Source organism: Lepidochelys kempii, chromosome 12, assembly GCF_965140285.1.
Source record: "Lepidochelys kempii isolate rLepKem1 chromosome 12, rLepKem1.hap1, whole genome shotgun sequence".
Classification (NCBI taxonomy): Eukaryota; Metazoa; Chordata; order Testudines; family Cheloniidae; genus Lepidochelys; species Lepidochelys kempii.
Genome location: NC_136391.1, coordinates 2,706,165 through 2,731,530, shown reverse-complemented (window position 1 = coordinate 2,731,530; position 25,366 = coordinate 2,706,165). Strand labels below are relative to the sequence as shown.

Sequence of the window (25,366 nt, the reverse complement as noted above, 5' to 3'; positions counted from 1 at the left end):
CCTGGCAGGGGCATTGGGAGAGTCCCTGGCTGAGGACCACGTCGTGCACTGGGAGTCGCACTGGGCTGGCCTCTCATAGCATGCTTGCATCTACCCCCTTGTTTAGGCATCTCCTGTGGGCCAAAGGGGTTTGATGGGATTTTACCAGAGGGCTCAGCAGGCTGCCGCTGATTTTGCGTCTCTCCAGCGTCCGGGTTAGCGACTGTGTCCCTGCTCCGCAGCTGTTCTGGCAGACAGGGTGCCCCTCTGACCTCGCGTCTCGCCTTCCCTCTCTTCCACTGGGGCCCAGCAGACACAGCCAGAGGGAGGTAACTCTGGCATCAAGCAGGGGCTGTGTGTTTACACACAGTGCAGGGGGGTGGTCAGCCAGGCATCCAAGGTCTAACACCATGAACTGGAAGGGAGAATTGCTTTGATTGGAGAGAAACCATTCCTGCTCCTTATTGAGCCTGAGATGATAAAAGTCTTAACGGCCTCTTTCCAGCAACACAGTTCCTTGTGTCGATGAGAGCAGGGTAACCTCCAGCCTCCAAAGAGGAAAGGCTCTTTAGGGTCTCTCCTTTCTCCCTGCACCACCGAGACCCAGGAACCTCCCCTGGCGCGTCCCCCCAAGATTTCACTGGGCTCAGACCTGGCATGTGCAGAACATTGCCGCTGCTGTGCTGGCATCCAGGACTGGCAGTAAGAGAGCTGCAGCCTGTACCGGTGCTCACCCCTTAGGGGACTGGGGCTTGCCAGCCCTGATTATAGAGTGAGGCACCCCTGGGGTGGCTCAGGGGATTCCCTAGAAAGGGCAGCAGGGCGCTGCACAAAGGGCAACGCTCCAGAAGCTGTGGTTGAATCTGCAGAATGAGGAATGGCTCCTGCGGGGAAGACGGGAGACCAGGGAAGTTGCCCTAGGCAGGGAGGCCTGGGAGAGACCCTGACCCAGGGAAGAGCCTGCAAAGGCCCCAGCCAGGAAGGCCTGGGAGGAGAAAGAGGAAGCTTGGGTTGGGTGGCCTTAGGACTAGACTTGGTCTGAGAAGTGGAGGGTTTTGAGGGCTTATTTTACATTAATAAGCCCAGGCCCTAGGGAGGGGTATTTTTGCCCAAGAAAAAACTTGAAGGGAAGTTTTATTTGAAAAGTCTAAGAGGGGAAACGGAGGCAGGCTGCCTCTAGCGTGAGCCCAGGCCACGGGGGTGCATGGGAGGCAGCCGGCCTGATTCCACTGCCTCACTAACTAGCAAGCTATATTAGCGGTACAGTCAGGCCCAAGGTTTGCACGGCTGCTGAGAGTATGAGGGTGATTGTCTTGACACATCTCCTCTACACGAGAGAGGATGAGTTCCCTCCCATGTTGGCCAGTCTAGTAGCAAGTTGCTCCTACAGACAGGGACAGGCCCAAGGGACTGGCATGGCACTGCCTTTGGACTGTGGGGTTTTCTAGTCCGATCCAGGCAGGAAGAGTCCTTACGGGTTAGTATTGCCTGAGCGTTTGGCTAGGGCCGTATCTGACAGAGGTGATGTGCAAGTGGATGCTTAATACTGGCATTGCTCTCCAGAGACACAAATAATGGTGGAATGAAAAGCTGGTATGGATTTAAATGCCAGCAAAGAAGAAATAGCCTTGCACTTGTCAATTGAAAGCCATCAGCCCTGTGCAGCTCATGGGACCGGACCAGGGTCGGACTCTTGAGGGGAATACCTAGCGCTGATGTAGCTTGTTTCTCTCTGTCCCTTGGAGATGGTGGGCCAAGGTCTGCACTTGGAGCGATAGGCACCCTTCTAACGGAGTCACTGCAGCTCGTCTGAGTGTGCCAGGGATTTGACCTAACTTTGGGGCAAACACTATTCATCCTTTCCCAGGCTGCCCACCCTCGCCTTGGCTCTGGGACGAGGTGCTTCGGCATCTGCCCCTTGCAACGTCTGGTTTTGTTGTGCAGTGCCCTCCTTGCTCTGCAGCTGCTGCTCACTAGTCGGGTTCTCTGCATGGTGCCTTCGACATCTGGGGCTGCTCAGACATGCCTGAAATGGTTAGCAGAGAACCCTAGCATGCTAAGGGCACCTTTGTGCCCCACGGCCGTTGCTCAGGTGCCTCGGGCTGGTTGTAGGTAGCCACTGAGGTAGCGCACTCTATCAGGAGCCAGTCCCAGTTCGCTTTACTGGCTATGGCCCAAAGGTCAGCTTTTACAGGTGCGTATTTAAGGTTTATACACCTGCTTAAGTACTTTGCTGAGTCAGAGAATGAGCATCCCAAGGATAATTAAGCCACTGAACTGTGGCTACCTCTGGGATGCAGAGCGGTGGCTAGCAGGTGTACAGGCATTCTTCAAAAGACACACTCTGTGGCAAACACTTAGCAGTGAAGAAGGAGAGACCCTGGTTGAGACCTCATTAGCATTTCCTGCAAGCACCAGTTTGGCCCAGTAGGAAGAGAAATCAAAATGTTGGCTCCATCCCAGCCAACGCTTGGAGTTCCTGTGAGCTCGCAGGGCTTGGGAGTGCTGCAGAGCTGCTGCAATTTGAAAGTACTTTTTAATTCATGGCATTGATGGGACAAAACGTCTGAGTTAACTGACCTAGAACTAGGGACGAATATGAGCCAGACACCCCCAGACGCTGGGGCAGTTTGCATCTGCAGACAATGCTGGGAAAGAATCCTGACTACTCCACACAGGCCCATGCGAAGGGCTCTGCAAAAGTTTTGCCTCGTGAGAGGCCTGTGCGTCTGCATGGTGGGAACAGAAGCAGATGGCTCTGAGAAGATAGACTGTGCTTAAAGCTTTTGCCACCTCCTGTAAGTAACCGCATTAGAAGGGGCTTTGTAGCCCAGTCCTCCCTTTGTGCATTGTATTTAGACTGGGGGTGGTAGGGGGCTCCTGTGGCTTTTGATGGAGCCGTGGAAAATCCCCAGAAGGGAGCATTCAGTTCACAAGGCAACAGATCCCATTTTAGCGCTCAGTAACTCCAGCCCTCCATAAGCATGCTTGAATTCTGCCAGAGCGGGCTGCTGCAGGTGAGTGGGGAGGAGGAAGTGTGGGAGGATGAGAGCCCTTCCAGGTGTTTAGCTGGGATTATTACAACCTAGCAGCTGCTCTGTGTCTGACTGCACCCCCAGGGAGTCCGTGGCCCTCCTAGCAGTCTGGGAGGGGGCTCAGGGGGGCAGTGTTCCATTCCACGGCCCTGTCGATAGGACTAAACATATAGAATTATGATAACACTTTGCACTTGGTGCTTTTACATTTTCTTTCCAAAGGGCCTTCCACACAGTAACTAGTTCATCCCTGCAGCCTTCCAGGGAGTTGGGTAACCCCATGTGACTAACCCCATCTTCAGCTGGGGAAACTGAGGCACTCAGCAGGCTGCACCCAGATCTAGGGGAAAAGGGTGCAGTTCTCCTGGGCCAAAGTGAATGGGGCTGTAAATGGTGATGTAAGTTGCTTATTGCATATACATGCCCCTGAAAATGGGGCTCGTGGTACTAGTGCTTTGGCCGTAGCCTTGGTTGGACAGTGCTGTTGTTGCACCATGTTGGCATTCAGTGTGTGTGCGCAAAATGAGCACGAGATGTGCCGGCTCAGCAGGCGGGGGTTGCACAGGGGTGAAGATCGCATAGCTCTCCTGCCCTGCTTTATGTTACACCTCACTGGTTAGCTGTTCATCTGGCTAGTACCCCTTCTGCCTGAGCAACAGTGAGCTGTAGCTCACGAAAGCTTATGCTCAAATAAATTGGTTAGTCTCTAAGGTGCCACAAGTCCTCCTTTTCTTTTTGCGAATACAGACTAACACGGCTGTTACTCTGGGGGGGAGGGATAGCTCAGTGGTTTGAGCTTTGGCCTGCTAAACCCAGGGTTGTGAGTTCAATCCTTGAGGGGGTCATTTAGGGATCTGGGGCAAAAATTGGGGATTGGCCCTGCTTTGAGCAGGGGGTTGAACTAGATGACCTCCTGAGGTCCCTGCCAACCCTGATATTCTATGATTCTATGAAACCTGCTGGCAAGCAGTTACCCGACTGGCACTGTGAAGGGGCAGGAGGGTATAGGCTCCTGTATGCCAGGCTTGGTCTGAGAGTTGGCCTCCCCCTGCCTTTTTAGTTCCTTGAAAAGCTCCTGTCCGCTCCCTGTCTCTGGAGGCGGGAGCTGGCTGGGGTCTGCAACCCTCAACATCGGAGTGTCGCTTGCTTGTTGATGTCCCCTATTCCGCTCGCCAGTCTCCACTCCGCCTCTCGAGGGGTGGCTAGAGCTGGTCGCCACCCAGAGGCAGTTGGATGCTCTGAGCTCACCTCCCTCACTCTGGGAGGCAGTTACCTGGCTGGTTTCCAGCCCCCGCCCTCCCCATTGGAGCCCTTGAGCACACTTGCCCCGGCCTTGTTGCTCAAACTGCTAAACCATAGAGACCTTCTGCAAGAGCAGAGATCGTGTTGGGTGGGGGAATCAGAGGGGTCCCATTCTGAGAACCGCAAGTGATTATCCTCCGAGTGCACACATCCTGCTGGGTTCCTCTCTTGTAGTTGCTGAGGGCTTTTGTCTGCCATGCAAAATGCTCCCTAGACTCGGAAAACAGCCTCTAGAAATCGACTCAGCGGAGAGCTGTGTGTGCTGCAGGCATTGCTCTGCACAGGGGCGCAGGCCTATAGCACCGCCTTGGTACGACACAAACACCGCCTGGGTTGGGAGTGAACCTCCAAGGCTTCCCGCCAGGGGAATATCCCAAGCACCCTGGAGTTCCTCAGAAGGCCGGTCTTTTGTGTTTCTCCTGTCAATCAAAGCACATGGTTGGGCTTGGGTGTGAACGCGACCCCAGGGTTGAAAAGGAACTGCTGGATGGCACAGGCCAATGCCCCATGTGTTTAGCTGGGGGAGCCTCCTTCTGATTGGTCACACTTAACCCAGTCCTCACCTTTGCAGGCGAGGCTGCACGGGGGGAGGTGGGAGTGAGACGAGCAGGAAGGGCAGAGAAACCCTAGAGAGACCAGTGGGATCCAACACAGGAGTGGAGAATAGCAAATTAGACCTGGGAGAACAAGCAGTGTTTGTCTGGGGGAACCTCTCCGGTTCCTATGGCCGTGGGGGGAGCAGCCAGCCAGTCAGATGCACACGTGTGAGGGGAATGTGGTTTGGGGGTGGACCCAGGCCTGTTACGAGATAGCGGGTCGTGGCCCAGGCTGTTGAGTGACTGACACATTTGGGCCACGATGCTCGGATCTGGGCTCCGCCATAAAGTAAAGATAGAGGCTCACTGGAGCAGCATGTGAGGAGAGCAGTGAAGGGGCCAGACATGGAAGAGGTGAGGAGTCCTTCATGGGATGAAATGAAGAAGCTTGGGAGGGAGATCTGGGCTAGCAACTGGCCAGCAGGGGCCTGCTCCCACACACAGGAGTAGTGGTGTTTCCAGGGGGACAGGATCAGACCCATAGCATGTGGAATCATTTCCTAAGGGAAATGATGAAATTCCTTCCCCCAACCCTGGCTGCATAGATCATTTAGAAACCACTGGGGCAAAACACTGGCAAAGGATCTGTGGAGAGCAATCTGGCACCAGGGCAAGTACCTGGAGTGAGGGGTGGGTTTTGCTGCCCAGAAATTGGAGACTATACGGCATACAAATGATCTGACTCCTCACAGCTCTGATGTCACCCAGTTTTGGCCTAGAATATTCCCTATATTTGCAATCTGTATTCGGTGGGGTGTTTTCTTAGGGTTTTCAAAACTGGGCGCCTTGTCCTGGAGCTTTTCCAGTAAGTCAAAAGTGAAATGGAACACACGCAGTCTCCCGCTGTCCAGGCGAAAGCGTTTATGAGGCCGCTCCTGAGTCTGTCACTTGGGACACGTGCCCCAAGGATGTTGCTGGGAAGAGGAAGACTGGGCTGCTCTTGGCCATCTCCCTGGAACCGGGTGCAATTTCTTTACTTGGTAACATCACCAAGCATGAGCGGGCAACAAGTTCTAAAAGCACCACATGGGCAATTTTCAGACCTAGGGCCGAGCAGCTGGAAATGCTGCACAATAATGGCAGGGGGAGCTTAGCCATAGCACAGGCTTTGGCTTCAAGCATCAGCTCTTGGGAAAGCGCAGAAGAAAACACACTGGTGCAAAGTACACTGGGGAAGCTAGGCATCACCCCAGCCCGGCCAGGCTGTTTCTTGGAGCTGGGTGTATGTCTGAGCTTGTCTCTGAGCCTGCAGGCAGCGTTGTTTGGGGACAGCCGGGAGGTGCTCCAAGGCTGTGGAGGGTTTGAACTGACTGTCAGGCCTGCAGCTGTGCGCCCTATAACAGGGAAGAAACCGTTTAGATGATGGAAGCAGCGCTTGGCTTGTGATCTTATTCTGGAGTGGTTTTTTCTTTACGTCCCTTCTGATGCACAGCCACGTGGCATTGAAGGGAGGCCTTGTGAGCTACTGCAATGGCTCTTGACCTTTCCAGACCACAGTACTCCTTTCAGGAGGCTGATTTGTCTTGTGTACCCCAAGTTTCACCTCACTTAAAAACTCCTTGATTCCAGAATCATACATAAAAATACAGAAGTGTCACAGCACAGTAATACTGACAAATCACTGACTTTCTCATTGTTACCATATAATTAAAAATAAATCCATTGGAATATAAATACTGTACTCACATTTCAGTGTATAGTATAGGGAGCAGGATAAACAAGCCATTGTTTGTATGACATTTTAGTGTGTACTGACTTTGCTAGTGCTTTTATGTCACCTGTTGGCAAAGTGGGCAAATATCTAGAGGAGTTGATGTGCCCCCTGGAAGAGCTCTGCTACCCCCGGGTACACATACCCCTGGCTGAGAACCACTGCACTAGTGGATAGAGCGCTGTCCTGGGATTCAGGAGACCAGGGTTATATTCCCGCCTCTGCCACTGGCCTGCTGAGAGACCTTGGGCAAGTCTCTGTGCCTCAGTTTCCCGCTCTGTGAAACAGGGATAGTGTTGCTCTCCTTTATAAAGAGCTTTGAGATCTGCTGATGACGAGTGCTAGGTAAGAGCTGGTTGCTAGTACTGTTATTTTATTATTATTCAACAGCAAATTCATACAAAGGTGTGTACGTGCGCATGCAATTAAAAAGCAGCTGCATCAGTAGGAACGTCAGGGAGTGATTTCTCACTTTCTCCTGGGGGCGTCCCCCTGAATTCAGCTTCTCCCCTGGCGTCTCGCCTCCCCTCTTCCCTGCTTCTGCAGCACTGAGCTCTTCTGACTGTAGCACTTGCTCGTAGGTCCAGCCAGCCCCGACTGAGAATGACGAGGACAGAAGCATTACTTGCGTGGATGAAGGGCTAGAGGAGTTCTTTACCAAGAAGCTGATCCAAGAGGAGCCGCTGTAAGTAAACGAGGTGTATTCAGTACTGTAGCTGCTACTGGGCCATGCCCGCTGTGTGTCCGCTCTCTGGCAACACAAGCCCTGCCTTCTGGACCTCCGTGGGCCTCGCTGTCTGTGTACAGGCAGTGACGCACATGTACCAACCCACAAGTCCTCGGAGCGTCCAGTCCCTGATCCACTGACCATGCACAGAATTACCTGCCATTCCCACAGGGACGGGACTCCGCAGCTCATGAGTTACACCTTAGAACACAGCTCTGCTAAACATAACATCACGCTCGCATGATCCCAGAACACTGGAGAATTGGGGTCATGCCGGAGGGGGCAAAGCGGCGTGCCCTTCATAAAGGGCATCCTCTGTCCGCTACCAGACAGAGCCACATCTGGTTTGTCCCTGTACCAGATGGGGGACAAACCACCCCAACAGAGGACTGTCCATGCCAAAACTGGACAAGGGACCCCCTTAGCTTAAACACACAGCACTTTGATCTAGTTATAGTGAAAACAAGAATCAGTTTATTATCAGAGATTCAAGTGAGTGTGAATAAGAATATTGGAAATGGTTACAAATAAAATCAATAACACACTTTCTAGAGACCGAACTTAGTTCACAAGTTCTCCTCCTGTCTAAAGAAGCTTGTCTTACCCAAAGATTTCTCCAGTGTTTTCAACCAAGCCTGGCTGGAATCCCTTTTCATGAAGCAAACTTCCTGCCCATTCACTTCCTTGCTGAAGGAGTCCTCTTTGCACCCCCAAACTAGACAAAAACAAGCCTTTGATATTTACGTCAAGACAGGGTTCCTCTCCCCCATCCTGCCCCACATCTATCTCTTCCTGCTACTTTCCTTCTAAAGTCCCCTCTGCTCTTCATTAGCTTAAAATGCCAGTGACTGCTCCTTGTGAACCAGACAATGCTCAATTTACATGTAAACAGATTAGATGAACAAACCGCTCCTGTCTGACAGCTAACCTGCTTTTCACATTTGATGCAGGCTGTAAGAATGTAATTGTCAGTGTATATACAGAACTCCTTACATGACAGCTGTACATGCATTTCACAACAGTATCGATGACCAGTGTGACACAGGCTTTGAGCCCTCACGTGGCATTCTTTGAACTAGAATGTGCATACTAAGCCCAGGGGAGTCCTGTAACCCTTAGGCCATGTGCCAGTTGGCATCAAGAGGTGCCTGGGTCACAAGCTAGTGCTAAACTGGGGAATCGCCCTCAGTCATTCCTTGGGGCAAAATTACCTTGCATGGTTTGAAATTCAGGTCACTACTAATTAATAGTCGTCAATGCTTTTAAACACCATTCATCTAGCACTCCGAGTGCCTTGTGAACATATTAGCAAATTCTCACAATACACTATCTGTGTTTGGGTGTGGGATCTTATAGGGATCATTTCACCCACTGCAGAAATGCACTCATGTCTGGGGTGCTACACAGCAACTGTTTAACAGCACCCAGAAATGATACACCGCAGTTTTGGTCAGGGGCTGAGTAAGAATCTGGTTCAGAGCTTTAGCTGGTCTGACTTCAGTGGCACTCACCATCTGATGCCAGCTGAGGACCTGGCCCACCAAATCCAACTGGAAGTGCAAGGGGGCATTTAGGATGTTAGAATGCCATTCCCTGAACTGGAATGAGCCCAGGACACTGGGGTTCGCACCATTACACTTAACAATGAGTGTACTGGGCTCTGCAGCTAGTGGGCATCTCCCTTTGGGGTCCCGGCCAGAAGGTGGCCTTTGAGAAGTGAGGCAAGGTCGGCTGATGCACCAGACTGGGCGCTGGGATTTGAAACTAGCCCTTCCAAGCCCATGGCCCTTTGGGAGGAAATCGGTGTACAAGGGCAGTGGGAGCTAATGCAGTCAGTTGGGACCTGGAAGCCAAAAGCGTGTGGGTTGTCCTTCCAGACTCGCTGTGTGTCCTCGGGCAGCTCACTCCTAGCATCCGTTTCCACCTCCGCAAAGGCTCTGGGAGGGCTCGTTCACTGGGGCTGGGAAGGCAGGAAGCACTGAATGTGGGCTGAACATTGCTAGGGGCGGATCTTAGAAACCAGGCAGCATGGCCTGTGCAGGGCTTAGCTCAGGTGTGTTCGCAAACAAAACTCTGCCCCCGCCCCTCCCTGCACAGGAGGAGTCAAAATTGAGCTAGATTTTCTCTCCTTTGCTCCCTCTCCTTTCTTATCCTTCTCCGGTCTCTGTTTTCCTCATTGTCCCTTGCTCTGTCACCCCTCCCACAAGCAGCCTCCTGCTGAGCAGGACTCTCTTCCCTGTCGTTGTGTCGATCTATATTTCCTACCACTTGTCACTTGGGCTTTCCATCCAGCTAGCGATAGTGATCCCTGTTGATGAAACTAGTGTTGAGATCTGCCCCCCCCGCCCCCGTCTCGGTGTAAAACTCTACTCGTGCATCCTGCTGCACTGGGAGCCGGAGGTGCTCCCTGATCGAGACATCCCCTGAACTTGGCAGAAGCCCGGCTCTGAAATGCACGACCCTTCATGGTAAGAACGAGAGCCAGGCACAGCCTCATGCAGTGCAGTAGTTAGGTTTTCATACCCAGCCAGCTGTTGTCCTGGCCAACTGAAGTTGTCCCCATCCTGGGGGAAGAGAGCACAAGGGTTACTGGGTGGAACCTGCCCTGCAGGGAAGAGGGGAATTGTAAAGGGCTGGGCTGTATCTAGCAGCCTGTGCTGGGGAAGGAGAGAAGGATGTCTTCTGTGATCTGGGCACTCATCATGAACAGTGGTGCTGAAAGCAGCAGTGCCCAGAGGGGAGCTGGTGGGGTTCTTACAGAACCAGCTGTCGGCCCTTGCACCTGAGGCTATGTAAAGCCGAGGAAGAGCCAGCTTGTGTCTGCTACTAGCTGGAGTAATGGTGTGGCCACCCCAGGCTACCTTCACGGGCCGCCTAGACACACCCCTATTTACTGCTGGCTTCTAGGGAGTGTGGCCATCTCTACACTCTGGGACCATGTCAGCCATGGAGGAAAATTGCCATCACGCCTGCCCAAGTGGGAGGCCTTGGGAAGTCCCCTCCGTGTTCCCGGCCAGGAGAGGAGGGTACCACTGAGCTTGTGTCCTGGTGCAGGTTGAGACGGGACACTGGGGCTCATGCTGGTACAGCCTGGATCTCCACCCAGGGCTGCTGCGGTCAGTGACGGCTCCTGGTTCTCCACCTCCCTCTCGCGCAGTCCCTGGGACTTGGCAGCCCCTGTGGCGCAGGGAATGGTGGTGTCAGCAGCCGGGCCTAGTCAGGGTGGTTCTGGGACTGGCCGTGTCTCTCGAAGCCGCCTGACCTACTGTGTATGAAACGTCTTCAATTATTGACTTGCTAGGGCAGAAATCCTGGCCGATTAGTGTGAGACTGCAGAGCGGCGCAGCCCCGGGGAGTGGCTGAGTGCTGGGGGGACGTCCGGCCCGTCCTCGTGGGGGGACGGCTGCTCGGTGTGGGCCGGGAAAGTGTTGGCACAGGAACCTTTGCGCTGGAGAATGCTAACAGCACAGGTTGTCCCCAGGGCCAGGGACCCCGACCTGCCTAGCTACGGTCCAGAGCTGAGAGGCAGCTGCACCTCTGCGGCTGAAGCTCCTGGAGGGGAGACGGTGAAATGTGCAGCTAAGTGTGTCTGCAATGAATCTCCCAGGTGGGGATCCTGCCGTCCCAACCCCCATTTCCCAGCCCCTTCCCAGAGCCCCGCATCCTGCTGCCTGCTGGGCACCCTCCAAGGGCTAGGACTGGGGCTAGGCTGCGCTCCACCATGCCTCCCCCCCCCACTGATTTTTCTAATCCCAATAGCCAGGGGGAAGTTCAAAGACAAGGAAACAGTCAAGAGGCCACAGAGCCAGCTGCCTTTCCAAGGGTGTGGTGAGTCCCCTCTGCTGTGGAGATGTTCCTTTCCTGCCCCTTCCCTGTGGACTGGCTCCCCAGGCTGCAGGCTGGCAGCAGAGAAGTGCTTGACACAGTTCTTGGCATTGGGGGCACAGTGATTCTGGTACCTGCTCTCAGTTCATGTCTCCGATCAGCACCTGTGCTAACTCTTTTCCTGGCTTCCTCCTCTTGCTCCAGCCCAGCTCCCCGGGGGATCTCTCCTGGCTCAGCCCGCCTCGTGCCGTCTGGCACCCGGACCTTCAAAAAGAAAATAGGAAACTTCTTTGCATTCAAGAAGCCGAAGTCCAGCAGGGCCTGGAAGTGCGAGAAGGAGCCAGAGGGCAGCCCCTCGGCAGCCAAGGGCAGGAAGTCCACTCGCAGTGACATTTCAAAGCCTCCCAGTAAGGCAGGGGAGCCTGGGAAGGCACTGAGCAAATCCGAAGAGGGTGGGCTTGCTGTGGAGCCCAGGGCCAATGCAGAGCCCAGCCAGACCCCCGATGCCGCCCACAGGATCAGGCCCAAGTATTCCCGAGAGGGCAAGTCACAGTCCCTCATACTCCTGTCTGGTGAGGATGAAGAGGTTCTAGGAGCGAAACACGAAAAGGTAACAGCCCCCTTCCCCCACCGCCCCAATCCTAGCCCCCGGGAGCCTGTGCTCTTGGCATTTGCCCCAGTTTAGGGGTGTCCTGAGTGTAAGGGCCCAGTTCATCCCTGGAGTCAGCACAGGGGAACTTGCTAAGTAGCTGCGCAGCAGAGAGCAGGAGCCCGGAGGCTCTGTGTTGTGTGAGGTTTGTATCCCCCCTGGCTGGCCTGAGCTGCAGCCAATGTAAAGGGGACTGTTCATGGAGGCTGGTTCTCCAGCTCTCAGACTGCCTGACCCAGCCTGTGTGGGCTGGTGTCTCCAGCCAGGGGAACCCTAAGAGTGATCCAGGGTTCACAGGGATCTGTGGGATGACTCCCATTGACCTCAGGCAGGTTTGGATCAGGCCCCAAATCCTGGCCTGTCCTAGCTAGTCTTGGCTGCTGGCTGCACTACAGATGGGTTTGGGCGTGGGGCTGTCTCCCTGCTCCGTGCCTGGGAAGCGGCAGGGGACTTTGGGGGTACGGATGGCACCAACCAGTCTAGCACTGTGGGGCCTATTGTTGGGCCCCTCCCTGCTCCTGCCCACGTCCCTGGGGGATGATTGGGGGAATTTGAGGCCTGCCCCAGTAACGGAGGATCAGAAAGAGCCCGGAGCAGCCAAGGACCGGGAATAGCTGCTGTGATACAGCTGGGTGGGGGAACTGATCTTAGGCAAACACGCGCCAGAGGGAGCTCCAAGGGTCGGGTGACCAGATGTCCCGATTTTATAGGGACAGTCTCGATGTTCGGGGCTTTGCCTTATAGGCACCTATTACCCCCCATTCTCGTCCTGATTTTTCACACTTGCCGTCTGGTCACCCTATCCGGGGGGGGTGTAGCACCTGCTGCGGTTCTGGGGCAGGAGATCGGGAAGAGGACTGTGGCCGCAGCCCAGCAGCGAAGTACAAACGTTGTGTCCCGAGCCAGACTCGCCTGGTGCCGTCAGTTACTGCCAGGGGGCAGGCGTGTCTCTTGGCAAACCTGCCCTCGGCCTGGGCAACGTGAGGGGAGGGATGGATCTTGCTTCGCCCCCTGGGGTACGCTCTCCCCCTCCCGCTGGCCCTTGTACCCAGGTGGAAGGGGCTGAGTGTCATAAAGGAGCCTGGTTCTGGACGGGGGAGGATCCCTGGAGCAGGCCTTGCAGAAGGCTGCAGTGGGGTTGGGGGCAAGGCACAAGGCCATGCAGCAGTCGGGGCAGGCATGGCATATGGGACAGAGCTGCAGCATGCAGCACCATGGGGAACTCTCGCAGGACAGCCTGCCAAGGTGCCATGGCATAGCCCGGCTCCCCACGGCTCTACAGGGCTGCTGGGGGCTGGGAAGCCGCCCATACCTGGGCGGGCTCAAAGGTGAAAGCCATGGGGCCTGCCCAGCACAACGGGTGTGGGGGCCCTGGTGACTGTAATGCAGCCACCTGGGCATGCCCCCGGCTTTGTCCTGTTTACCCTTCAGAGGCAGCCCTTTGAGAAGAGTGACGGGGAGATCCCCAACTCCTTTGAGCAGCGCGTCCATGTTATGCTGCACCGGATCGGGGTCACCAAAGTCCTGTCCTCTGAGGGGAAGAAGAAGCAGGTGAGAGGAGACACATACACCCCCACCCTGGTTTTGCTGAGTCACCTTCCCCCTGCTCCTTGTCCTGCCCCACGGAGGATGGCTCTTGAGGTTTTGTGTTCCTCGCCTACAGATGAAGAGTCGGCATTGCATGGAATAACCAGCAGGAAGGTGCTGCTCGGAACCCAGTCCCCATCCCCCCAGCCTTATTGCTGCCCCCTCCTCCCCATTTACATGAGGGGAATGGGCCCCCAATAGGCAAATATCACCAGTATGCTGAACCCTTCACACCCCAGCATTAGAATTTAAACTATGGCAGACTGGCCAAGTGCTCAGAGTAGTGCAATGGCCTGGCACGTGTGCGTACACTGCTGCCTTCTATTGGGTGTAATCGGAACTACAGCTGTGTGACATAGGCCCTCCACTGCCAACAGCTAGTGGTGATTCTCCATTAACTGAGATGGTAGGCAAGCAGGAAGGTGTGAGTTCTGTGCCCTCTGTCACAGTGATGTGGTTACATGCAGTGTAGGGTTAACTGTTTTTGCTACAGCATACTCTCTTCTCGGTGCAAAGGCTTAACGCGCCCATTCACCATTCGTGAAAACAAAAGTGTGGGGACACTGAGAAAGGGATGTGCCAGCAGTGTGACAACTGCTCCAGCTAGCAAAATAATCTAGTGATCCTTTCTGGTCTGAACAAAAATAATGAGGATTCCTTGTGGCACCTTAGAGACTAACAAATTTATTTGGGCATAAGCTTTCATGGGCTAAAACCCACTTCATCAGATGCATGGAGTGAAAAATACAGTAAGCTGGTATAAATATACAGCACATTAAAAGATGGGAGTTTTCCAGTAAGTGGGGGGTCAGTGCTAATGAGGCCAATTCAATTAGGGTGGATGTGGCCCATTCTCAATAGTTGACAAGAAGGTGTGAGTATCAAGAGAGGGAAAATTATTTTTTGTAGTGACCCAGCCACTCCCAGTCTCTGCTCCTTCTGAGATGAGCCCTTTACATGAGCAGTAAATCTCCCAGAGCGTGGTGTGTCCCAGGCAGGCATGAACTCACTGGTTCAGGCAGTAAGTTGTCTGACAGAGCATTTGCTCCATGGCAAACCTGTGGCATGTTAACAGATGGGGACGTTGATACAGCAGAACTGTCTGTAGGACGGATACAGCAACAGCTTTTGGGACCTCACCTAATGCAGAGAGCTGGCATGGGTAAAGCGTTCTGCCATGGAATGAATAATCCTGATGGCTGGTTGTGAGGCTTTGGGGATTCACCCAGCCCAGTGAGGGGTTGTCACCACCTGCCCCGGAGCCCTGGGTGTGTCTGTGCTGGGAAGCTTTGGTTCAGAGCCCCGCCACCAGCAGCATGCTCACAGCACAGTGGGGTCCCCTGGGTTGCTCCTTGTAGGGTGACCCCAACAGCCCTTCTGGTCCCAAGTGCCCCCAAAACTGACTCCCCTGCAGTGGCCCATCCCTCTGACTGTACACTGTCATGGACTCACAGGACTTGTGCTCTCTCTCGGCTCCGTACAGTCCCTGGGAGGAACCCCCTTCAGTGCGACAGCCCTTCTCAGAGGTCCACTCTCTCTTGGGGTTAAGCCGTAGGCTCCTCCACCTTCTGGAACCGCGCCTGTCTCTGCCCTGGGCCCCCTCAGGGAGTCCACTCACTCTGGAACTCTGGGGCCTCCAAACCCAGAGGAAATAATGCGACCCCGATCTCTAGACCGGAGTGACTCTCAGCCAGTGTAAAACAGGAGGGTTTATTGAGCGTCTGAACATAGCCTAGGAGACTCTCTCAGGGCCTCAGGCCTAGCAATACTCAGGACAGTATATCTAGATCTCTCCAGCCTCCAGCTGGGCTCTAGCTGCTCTCTGCTCCCAGCCCTGAGACCCCCTCCTTCCAGCTGGGCATCTGATATCACCATCCCCCAAGTCCTGCTTCTGTCCCAGGTAAACAGGATGCCTGGGCCTCCTCTCCTCTCATCCGACCTTTGTTTTCCCTCTGGCTGGAACCGTCTGGTCAGGTCACCAGGGTTCTCTCTCCGCAGCCCATTGTCTTCACACTAGCTGTGATTCCCAAGCGGGGTCTCCTGGTCACTAGTTGCTGGGGTATCCATTCTCCGGCCCATTTGCTGGCCCTCTATAACAACAAATTCCCACTCCCACCATCTCATTAAACCAGTAGCACACAGGGAAACGGAGTCCCATGCCCTCTTCATGCAAACCATTGAAAACAACAAGAAAACTCCCTGCTTCGTCACACACTCTCAGAGCTGATCCCAAGCTCGCTGCCTCCAAAGAGCCAGTGCACAGACCAGCTAGGTAGCTCAGCTGAGCATGTAACTCCAGCTTGGAGATGGCTTGTAATCAAACGAATATGTATGTTTAACAGAGACCCTAGATTGAAGTGATTTCTGGCTTCGAAAGGGTTATAAACAAAACAGAACAACACACTTTCTAGGGTCTAAAACTGAATTCAGTAAGATGTAGCTTTGCCTAACATTGTTTCTTCCTTACCCCAAGTTGTCAGCAGTCTCCAGTTTGATGGGATTTTCCAGCCAGGACCCAGCCCTCACAGAATCCATGTACTGGTTTCATTGTTCCCTTAGGAGATGAATGACTTGAACGTCCCTTTGCCCCTGCTCCTATTACCCCAATGTCTCTGTTTCAAGAGCCAGGATGGCGTCTTGGGGTGCAGACTCCAGCCCCTGTCATGATCATTAAGCAGTCATCTCCCCCACTTGCTCGCTTTGTTTACCTTCTATGTAAATGTACCTTTCATTGTTCTATGTGGTCAAGCTGGTCAGACAAGTAAATCCCTCTTCCTTTTGTCTAGGGCAAGCTGGGCTTTCTGAACGTATTCCCAGCATGCATCTCTAGCTGTTTGTACGCAGCCTGTCCATACATTGCACAGTGATTATCAGGACCAGCGTGTCACCAGTCAGTGTATGAGACTTCACACGACACCTTTTAAGTACAGATGATGACAATGTGCAGGGCAATGAGTGGGTCAGGCCTGATGTGTCAAGGGATGGTGTGCCCTTTGCCACTTTGCACTGAGGGGTCTGGGGGTGACGCTTGTGTTTAATATACATGGCTAGTGGCTCCAGGTGAGTAAGGTGATATGTAGCTTGAAGCAGGGCCTGTTAGAGGAGAATTCCTGTGGGCTCTTTTTTTAGAGACTCAAGGGGCAGTTTGAGAATCTACTAGGACTCCAGAACCTTGCTTTGTTGTAATGCAGCTGCTCTGATTTTCAGCAATATCCTCTCATTTTGTAAGCATGAATAACTGTGTTTTGCAGCTGCTAATGGCAGGTGTCCAGGTGGATAGCTGAGTGCTGCCTTTTATGTGTGCGGTTTGTTATGGGCATGGGTTACCTAGGGAGGTGGTGGAATCTCCATCATTCAAGGTTTATAAGATCCAGCTTGACAAACACATGTGGGATGATTTAGCTGGGGTTGGTCCTGCTTTGAGCAGGGGGTGGGACTAGATGACCTCCTGAGGTCTCTTCGAACCCTAATCTTCTATAATTCTATGAGTCTGTGACCTGTGAGCACAAATTAAGAGGCTGCATCTCCACTTTGTCCCATGAAAATCTGCAACACCATGTGCCGATATTGACAAGGAAAGTGCCAGCCTACAGGGTTGTCTTGAAAGGCCACAGGGGCCAAGAGCAAAAGGTGAATGGAAGCCTTCTGTGAGCAGAGCCGGTGGGCATCCCCTTGGAAAGGAAATATCCTGTGAGGAGGAGCAGAGAAGCTGTGGGAGCTATGGGGACTCGGCATTGCATTGGCTCAAATGCACAGAATGCTTAATGTGTTTTTCCCCAGCTCTTCCGTGAATATTTCCAACTCTGCTGCGAAAGGCAGGGGATTGTGGGAACAGCTCTCCCTTCCTCCCTCTGGAATTGAGAGAAGCCCTTCATTAAGCATCTGCATTGCTGCTCCTCATTACCACCAAGTACGTATGTGTTGGACAGCCCTATAGGGGATGGAGTGGGGCTGCTTGCTGCAGAGTCATGAGGGCATAAGTGCACAAAATTACAGCTGTGTTCTTTGATGTGAGGTCTTTGGGCAGAGAGGGTGTCTCCCTGCGTGCATCCAGCATGGTGATGCCAATGGGGACCCGTGGGTGCTGCCCCAATATACATGTTAAATGGCAGGTCAGCAGCATGTCCTGACACTGCCCCCAAGCAGGAAGAATGAGTGCATCTTGTGCAGGTTCCATGAGGCAGATTCACATCAGACCTGCTCTCTGCACTGGCTTCCCATAGGAAAAAGAATCCGATTCGAGGTTTCAGTCCTTATCTTCAAGTGGTCCATGCCCAGGATATCTGCTAACATTGTGGGATGAAGATGTCATGGTCAACAACCCTGCTCCTCAGGCACAGTGGAACTCTCTGCCACAAGGGGGAAGCTTGGCTGTGCAGGAGGCAGAACTTTCTTGGGCTTGGTCCTGGAACTCCCCCCAGGAGCTAAGGGTCATCACAAATCTTTCCACCTTCTCCTCCAGTGCCAGCCATGTTTCTTGAACCTTGCCTTTGCCAACATAAACTCAGAGCAACGTATAACATCAAAATGGCCCGACTGAAACAAGGCCCTCCATGGTGCACCTGCCATAGGCCAAGGCTGAGAGAACGAACATGGGACTGATCATAGTCATGTTGCTCAATGCACTACTGGAAGGTGCTCAGGTACCCCTGTGTAGAATGTGAATGCTGTTTTGCATATGATGCTTAGGAAACACACGTTTGATCAGCCTAGGACCAGCAGGTAGAAGTGACCAGTCAGATCTCTGTCCTGGAGCCCATCTAGACCGGTCTGCTGAGGTGTCACGTCTTTGTCTAACCCTTGTATGTGCCCAGGATTTTCCTGAGAGTCTTTAGAGCAACAGTAGGTCATCCTGCTAGCTAACTGCCTCCCATGGCTGGCTTCCTCTTTAATATGGCAGCACAGCCATGGTCCTGCTGAGATCATGCATGAATGCCACCGGTGCCATGCCAACTGCCTTGATCACATTCAGGTTCAGCCATAGGCGCCAACTTCCCCTCTGCCCCTGTCCACCCCTGCACCACCCTTGCCCCGCCCCAATTCCGCCCCCTTCCCCCAAGTCCCTGCCCCTGCCCCACCTCTTTTCTGCCTCCTCCCCCGAGCGTGCCACATCCCCACTCCTCCCCCTCCCTCCTGGAAAGTCCTGAGTGCCACCAAACAGCTGGTAGGCGGTGGGCGGGAGGCGCTGAGAGGGGGAGGAGCAGGGACGCAGCGCGCTTGTGGGAGGAGGAGGAGATGGGGGCTGGGGGAGCTCGGCTGACGGTGGGTGCGGCGCACCTGCTAATTTTTCCCCATAGGTGCTGCAGCCCTGCAGCACCCATGGAGTCGGCGCCCATGGGTTCAGCCCTCAGCCTCCTGGCATGTTGGCAGCATGGCCTGTGGCTGGGGAGAGGTTAGGCAACCCTGACTCATCATGAGCTGATGATCTGCTGCAGAGCTGGAGGGGCAGGGAGCAGCAGGGGCTACTCTTCCCTCCTTTCCTGTGTGCCCAGGGGGAGGCAGGCCCCGGCGCTGGTTGCTTGAACGTTCCCAAGGCTGATCTTTCCGGATGCCTGATTCCCATAAGCGCATCAGCTGCCTTTCTGTAGAGATACCTGCACCTCCCCGAGAGCTGCCCCTGTGTTTTTGCTATGGAATTCCCTCTTCGGGAGCACTAGTATTGCCCTTGTGTCGGAAGGCCTCGTTATGTAGCATGGGCTGCCACAGGGCCAATGCCCATAGAGTAGATGGTCCCATGAGAACACACAGACAGCTGGGAAAGGCTAGTCCATGCCAGCAGCTAGGGTAGAATTGTTCCCTGTGGGCCATTCTCCAGGTCTTTGCGCTACCCAGTTCTAGATGACTCAAGCAATGGAGTTTCCACCTCTCCTCGTAGGAGATCATTTCACAGCTTGTTTTTCCTTTGCTCCATCTCATGCCCTCGCTCTCTGCAGTGCCCCCTCGGGCCAGCCCATGAACTCCTCTGCTGTCGCGGGGCCTGATTCAGAGCTGGAGGAAGTTGGCAGGAAGAATCCCATTGAGATGAGTGGGTTCCCGGTGTAGAAATGCCTCTCATGGGCAGTTCTTAGGCCCTCCCACTCACAGCTATAGTCAGTGACTTTACAGTGATGGTTGTTCCTTCACCTTGCCTCCTCCCTCACTCCCCTTTCTTGACTGCTTAGCTCTTTGGGATTGCCTGGTGGCGTGACCAAGGCCAGTATTCTCAGAGCAGCCTCACCGGTGTCCCATGCTGACAGACTGTCGCCTCACTGCTCCTGGGTGGCGATGCCCCTGCACTGGGTTTTGATGTTACCCTGAGCACATTGCAAACCTGCCTCTGCCCACAGTCACTGCCAATCTCATGGGCTGTGGCTGCTGCCCCGCTCTGTGCATCAGCCTGTCCCCTCACTGTGGGTTGAACTGCACTGGCCCAGACTGGCCTCTTTTATTTCCTACTTGTGTTTCTAATCCCTCTAAATCCCTCCGCACTATTTCAGCCCTACCCCCAGTCAAGTGGTACTGTCCGCAGGTGTCATTGATGGGCTGTCGGGTCACTCTAATGGTAGCACTTCCCCTGTCTCAGTGCCGTGCGCAGAGCACCATCCTCCTCTGGTTCCCAGTCCATGGGCCCGGTCTCTTCTCCACCCCTCTCTGACGTCACATTCTAGGAAGCACTTGCCAGGTGATGCAGCAAATGCTCAGTTCCTTCTTGCCGCCCGTGAAGGTGCGTTGGAACTGTGCTGCTCCAGCTTTGCTGTAGCTCGTCCCCAGAACTTTTCATTCGTTCAGTGCTAGTACCTGTCGTTAGTTCGCTGTTAGTTAGTTCATTTAGTTAGAGTACCCAGGCCGGGGCATGCCCTGTGCCCCGGCTTTTAAGGCGGGCGACACTTGTAGGCGATCTGTGCCAAGGAGTGATCCACACGCAGACTGTTTACGCTGTTTGCTGAGATATTTGCAAGTTGTTTAAACCTCGGACTAAGAGAGAAAGAGACATTGGGCTCCGGGCCGTTCTCATGGAGTTGGCGCTGACCCCGGCTCCGGCGCGCCGCTCCGAGTCGGCACAACGGCATCGGTGTGCGGCGACCTCCCGGTGCCTTTGACTAGTCAGCACCGCTCCTCATCTACGGGGCAGAAGAAGGTTAAGAAAGTGCCTTCTTCGCAGCAGCACCAAGGTAAACCAGGGGCAGAGACTAGACCCAGGTCAGGCAGTCCTTGATCCCCTCTGGCCTCTAGGCCTCTGATTCATCTAGTCCAGCCCCCTGCTCAAAGCAGGACCAATCCCCAACTAAATCATCCCAGCCAGGGCTTTGTCAAGCCTTAAAAATATCTAAGGAAGGAGATTCCACCAGCTGCCTAGGTGACGCATTCCAGCGCTTCCCCACTCCCTGGAAAGTCGCCGCCTCCTGCATGCTCGGCTGCTGGGCCAGATGCTTACACCCGGACTGAGTGGAGTTGGGGGAGGCCGTGGCTGGATGGAGAGTTTGGCTTCTTCCATCCCAACAACATTTCAGGTGAAGATCATGGAAATGAGCTGCTGGGGAAAGTTTCCCCTGGTCCCATTCGGCCTGCATCCCCAGGCTCAGGAAGGATGGTTTCCTAGCGTGGGTTTGCTGATGCTTTAGCCGGTTCCGTTGGAAATGTCCCAGCCAGTGTGGTGTCCAGGAAGTCTCTGCTGCCATGGGGGATTTCCATCCCGTTCAGCCTCAGCTGTCCCTTTCTTCGTTTTCTCCCTGTAGTTCAGACCCCGGTTAGCAGTATCAGCAGTCCCGGGCGGGAGGGCGTGTTTTAGCAGGAGGTTCTGCCTGTGATGGGGTTTTCTTTCCGTTTGTTTTGCAGAGCAAAGAAGGAGAGATCAAAAAAGCTGGTTCAGATGGTAAGTGACATCGGATGCATCCTACCTCTTGCCAGTCTTCATCAGGGCCACTGGGCCTCAGGCCAAGGCTATAGGAGCCCAGAGAAGGCGTCAGGGCCCGGACAGTCTCTGGCAGGGGTTGGTGCAGAGAAATGCTAAGCACTCTGCAAAGACATTAAAACATATGCAAGCAGCATTTCTCTCACTGGGGAAGAGCTGCCATTATTTGCCTTGCCTGGCATTGCAAGCCCTTTTTCCTGCAAGGTCTTGGCCAGTTGAATATCCTAGGGCAGAGTTGGGCAAACTAGGGCCTGCGGACCACATCCGGCCCGCAGGACCCTCCTGCCCAGCCCCTGAGCTCCTGGCCCGGGAGGCTAGCCCCCGACCCCTCCCCTGCTGTTCCCCCTCCCCCTCCCCCACCGCCCGCGCGGTGCTGTGGGCAGCCGGGCAGCGCAGTTGCAGAGCCGCGGCCTGACTCGGTGCTCTGGGCGGTGTGACTATAGCACCTCCGGGCACGGGGGTTGGACAGGGGGCCCGGGGTTTGGAGCGGTGGTCGAGGGCGTGGATAGAGGGCGGGGCAGTCAGAGGGCGGGGAACAGGGGGGTGGATGGGGCAGGGGTTCTGGGGGGGGCAGTCAGGAAGGAGAAGGGGGGTTGGATAGGGCAGCAGGGGGCCCCCGGTGCCCAGGGGGCCCCCGGTGCCCACCCCCGCCTTGGGTAGCCCTCCTCTACGACAACCTGCTGCTTCAAACAGCAGTGGCGGCCTGTGCTAGCTTTCTGGGGAGTGCACAGTGGAGTAGCAGAGATGAATCGGGGGAGATCCCTTCTCTAAGCGCTACTCCTGCCAGCTACGCTGCGCTCTCTAGTCCCAGCACAGAAGCAGGCTAGGTCCATAGGTGAGTCCTCTGCCAGTACTGTGGGGGTTTAGCTCTGGAGGTGATTCCTGTAGAGGTCTAGGCTCAGGCTCACTCTCCCTGTCCCGTGGCCATCAGCCTCGCTGCAGTCCGCCTGCGTAGTGCTGGGCAGATCAGATCTCCAGCTGGAGACAGGCCGGAATTCCCCCTTCTCTACAATAGGCCTGGGGCATTCCTGGGGGAAGGGGCTTCCACTTCCTGACCTCTCCAGTACTGGCCAGAGCCAGCGTGGCAGACTCTGGTCCCCGGGCAACACAAATTTAGGTTCAAAACTTTTTTTTAAATTTTTTTTGGACAATTAATTTTTTTGGAAATGATCGCAAACGCTTTTGTGTTGGTCAAAAATGCATTTTCCACCTCGAGCCAGGGCTGGAAAAATGACCAGCTCTCTGGCGAATTGTGTCCTAGGCCTCAGAATTTACAAACAGCCGGAAAGAACGTGAGATCCTGAAGGGCCACTGCCAGCTAAGGGCCAGAGCCTGCTCCCTCTGAAGCCAGGGGCAGAACTCCTCTTGACCGGCCCAGCAACAGGAGCGGGCCCTGAGCAGTCATTTCACGCCCCCCCCCCCCCCGAGCCTCAGTTCACAAACTTCAAAGTGGAGCTAACAATATTGAGCTCCTGTGTAAATGTGCTTTGAGAGCAAACGCTGAGAAGTGCCTGGCGTAGAGTGACCGGAAGTCCTGATTTGATAGGGACAGTCCCGATTTGTGGGTGTTTTTCTTATATGGGCTCTTATTACCCCCCCACCCCCGTCCTGACTTTTCACACTTGATGTCTGGTCACCCTAGCTTAAAAGTGCCAGAGACGAGCCCGTGCCCGTAACTTTGTGCTCAGCCAGGGTAAGCCCTAGGGGCCAGCTGGGGACAAGCCAGTACGCCGGCCCCTAGGGCATCCCACGGGAAGAAGCGCACACCGGCTATCTCAACGTTCCCAAGCTGAGCAGCTGCTAGCTCCCCTGCTGCAGGAGGAGGCAAGAGTGCACATAAGACTATGGAGGTGAATTTCACAAGAAGCCCGTCCCCCAGAGGCGGGAGGGTTCACATGCCACACTCCAGCAGCGCCAGCCAGGCGGGGGGAAATCCCTGGCTCTGCACCAAGGCCTGATGTCATGAGTCTGAAGTACCAGCCGGGAGAGCGTGCAGCCAGGTGCGACCAGTAGTGTCACATGGGACTAGCTCGAGTGCTGTCGTTGCACCAGTTGAATGGCCCGTGTGGACACACTTGCACCAGCATAAGGCTTGGGTTTGGCGTGGCTTTTCCAAGTGCCATAAACTAAACCAACAAAAAGGCCCCTTACACCAGACTGTGTCCCCGCGGGGGTGGAGGGTGGTTATACCGCGTAACTGAAGTGGTTTCAAGTCACTGTGTAGCATATGCCCATGCAAGGGCCCAGTGCAGGCCTCAGCCGAACTATGAGGCGCTTGCAGGGGGCCAGTTCCACGCTCCCCATGGCGGCTCCGGTGCCTGATCACATCAGACCCCTGAGCACACACAGCTCCAACCAAAGCCAGTGAGCACCGGGCTGCTCAGGGCTTCTGAAAACCAGGCCCCAAGTTTCCCCCCACCCCAGTATCTAAGGTCAATGTTTCCCTGCGACTAGGTAAACCCGTTTCTCAGTTATCCCCCTGCGCTCAGGCTCCCGGGCTCAGGAGGGGCACTGCCTCCTGGCTTGATTTTCCAGGGGGTCCGGCACCTGAGCGCTCCTATAGGCAGCATGGCTGTGGTGCTGCATTATTGGGGCCAGCCCCCGGCCCTTGCTAAGGAGCAGGGTAGGGTTGGAAGGGAAGGGTTTGCAATCCATGGAGTGGGGGTTCTCAAACTGGGGGTCAGGACTCCTCGGGGTCACAAGGCTATTACGGGGATGGGGGGTGTCACAAGCTGTCAGCCTCCACCCCAAACCCTGCTTTGCCTCCAGCATTTATAATGGTGTTAAATATAGTAAAAAGTGTTTCTAATTGGAGGGGGTCACCCTCAGAGGCGTGCTGTGTAAAAGGGGTTGCCAGTAAAAATGTTTGAGTACCACTGCCATAGAGAGTGTAAAGTGCAGTTCTGCTTTCAGCAATGCCTGTCTTTGAAAACCCCCAGAGCTCTTCCTTACAGCCCAGATCTGCTCCCCCCAGTCCCAGTCCCAGCTGCTGTGTCTAAGGGCTTGTCTGCATGGGAAGTTTGTGAGCAGCAAGCAAGGGTGTGTCCATGGGAGATTGGGCAGGCGGGGGGTCAGCTCACGCTAGTGGGGCGTAGCTCGTGGCTGTCTAGCGACATCAGAGCTTGCTGCCTCAAGTGCTCAGATTACGTGTGTCCGCCCAGCCAAGGGAGGCCATTTCCTTTCATGCAGCAAGAACGGAATTGTTTGTTACCCTGCAGTTACCCCTTTGCACATCCACTGAAGACCAAGGGTGGGGGGTGTAGAGAGAGTGAGTGAGTGCGTGCGCGCGGAGTGGGGGGGCACTGCAGGATCTTTGTTACTGGGAACAATGTGTGAGAGGCAAGAGCCTGGCGTGGCTCACATCTGGGGTTGCCAACTCTGACAAACCAGCACAGGAGATTTTTTTTCCCCCAACATAACAGAATATCATTTTCTTAAACTATCCTATTAAAATCTCCCAGATTGCTTTCAGTAGTCACCGGGAGATCGATGCCGATTCCAGGAGACTCCAGGCCAAACCCTACTCACACCCCAGGGGAGCCTGCAGGGCTGGCAGCAAAGGGACCCTCACATCTTACCTATAAACAGGCTGCGGGGCTCCTGGTGGCCATTAAGCACAGAGCCCATTTCTGGAGGCCCTGTCAGAGCAGGGCAGTCAGTTGCTTTCAGCCCAGCGGCTTCACAGCTCCTTCCTTGGGCTCAACCCTACAATTGTGTGGTTGGGGGCGAGGGGAAGGTCCCCTGAGTGTTCAGTGCTGCTCCCTGAATGCAGATGTTTGTGTTTCCAGGAGACATCATGGACAGCTCGGCAGGCTCCCCTCCCCTCGCCTTGAAATCTCGCGCACACTCCATGTCCACAGGTAGGTCTCTCCTTGCAGGCACCTTAGAATCATAGAATATCAGGGTTGGAAGGGACCTCAGGAGGTCATCTAGTCCAACCCCCTGCTCAAAGCAGGACCAACCCCAACTAAATCATCCCAGCCAGGGCTTCCGGAGCTGGATGGGGGTGGCCATGGGGACCTCAAGGGGAGAGCTGTGTGGGCCGAGCAGGGGCAGCATGCTCA

General features: G+C 54.7%; 1 protein-coding gene across 1 annotated transcript in view; it reads left to right on the top strand.

Moving 5' to 3' along the window:
- CARMIL2 (capping protein regulator and myosin 1 linker 2) overlaps positions 1-25,366 on the top strand; it is a 141,057-nt gene that overhangs the window by 107,164 nt on the left and 8,527 nt on the right. Inside the window, exons 32-36 of the mRNA XM_073307100.2 lie at positions 7,205-7,308; positions 11,380-11,785; positions 13,256-13,375; positions 21,227-21,263; positions 25,091-25,162. Coding sequence (XP_073163201.2) covers positions 7,205-7,308; positions 11,380-11,785; positions 13,256-13,375; positions 21,227-21,263; positions 25,091-25,162 — 739 coding nt within the window. The remainder of the gene's footprint in view (positions 1-7,204; positions 7,309-11,379; positions 11,786-13,255; positions 13,376-21,226; positions 21,264-25,090; positions 25,163-25,366) is intronic.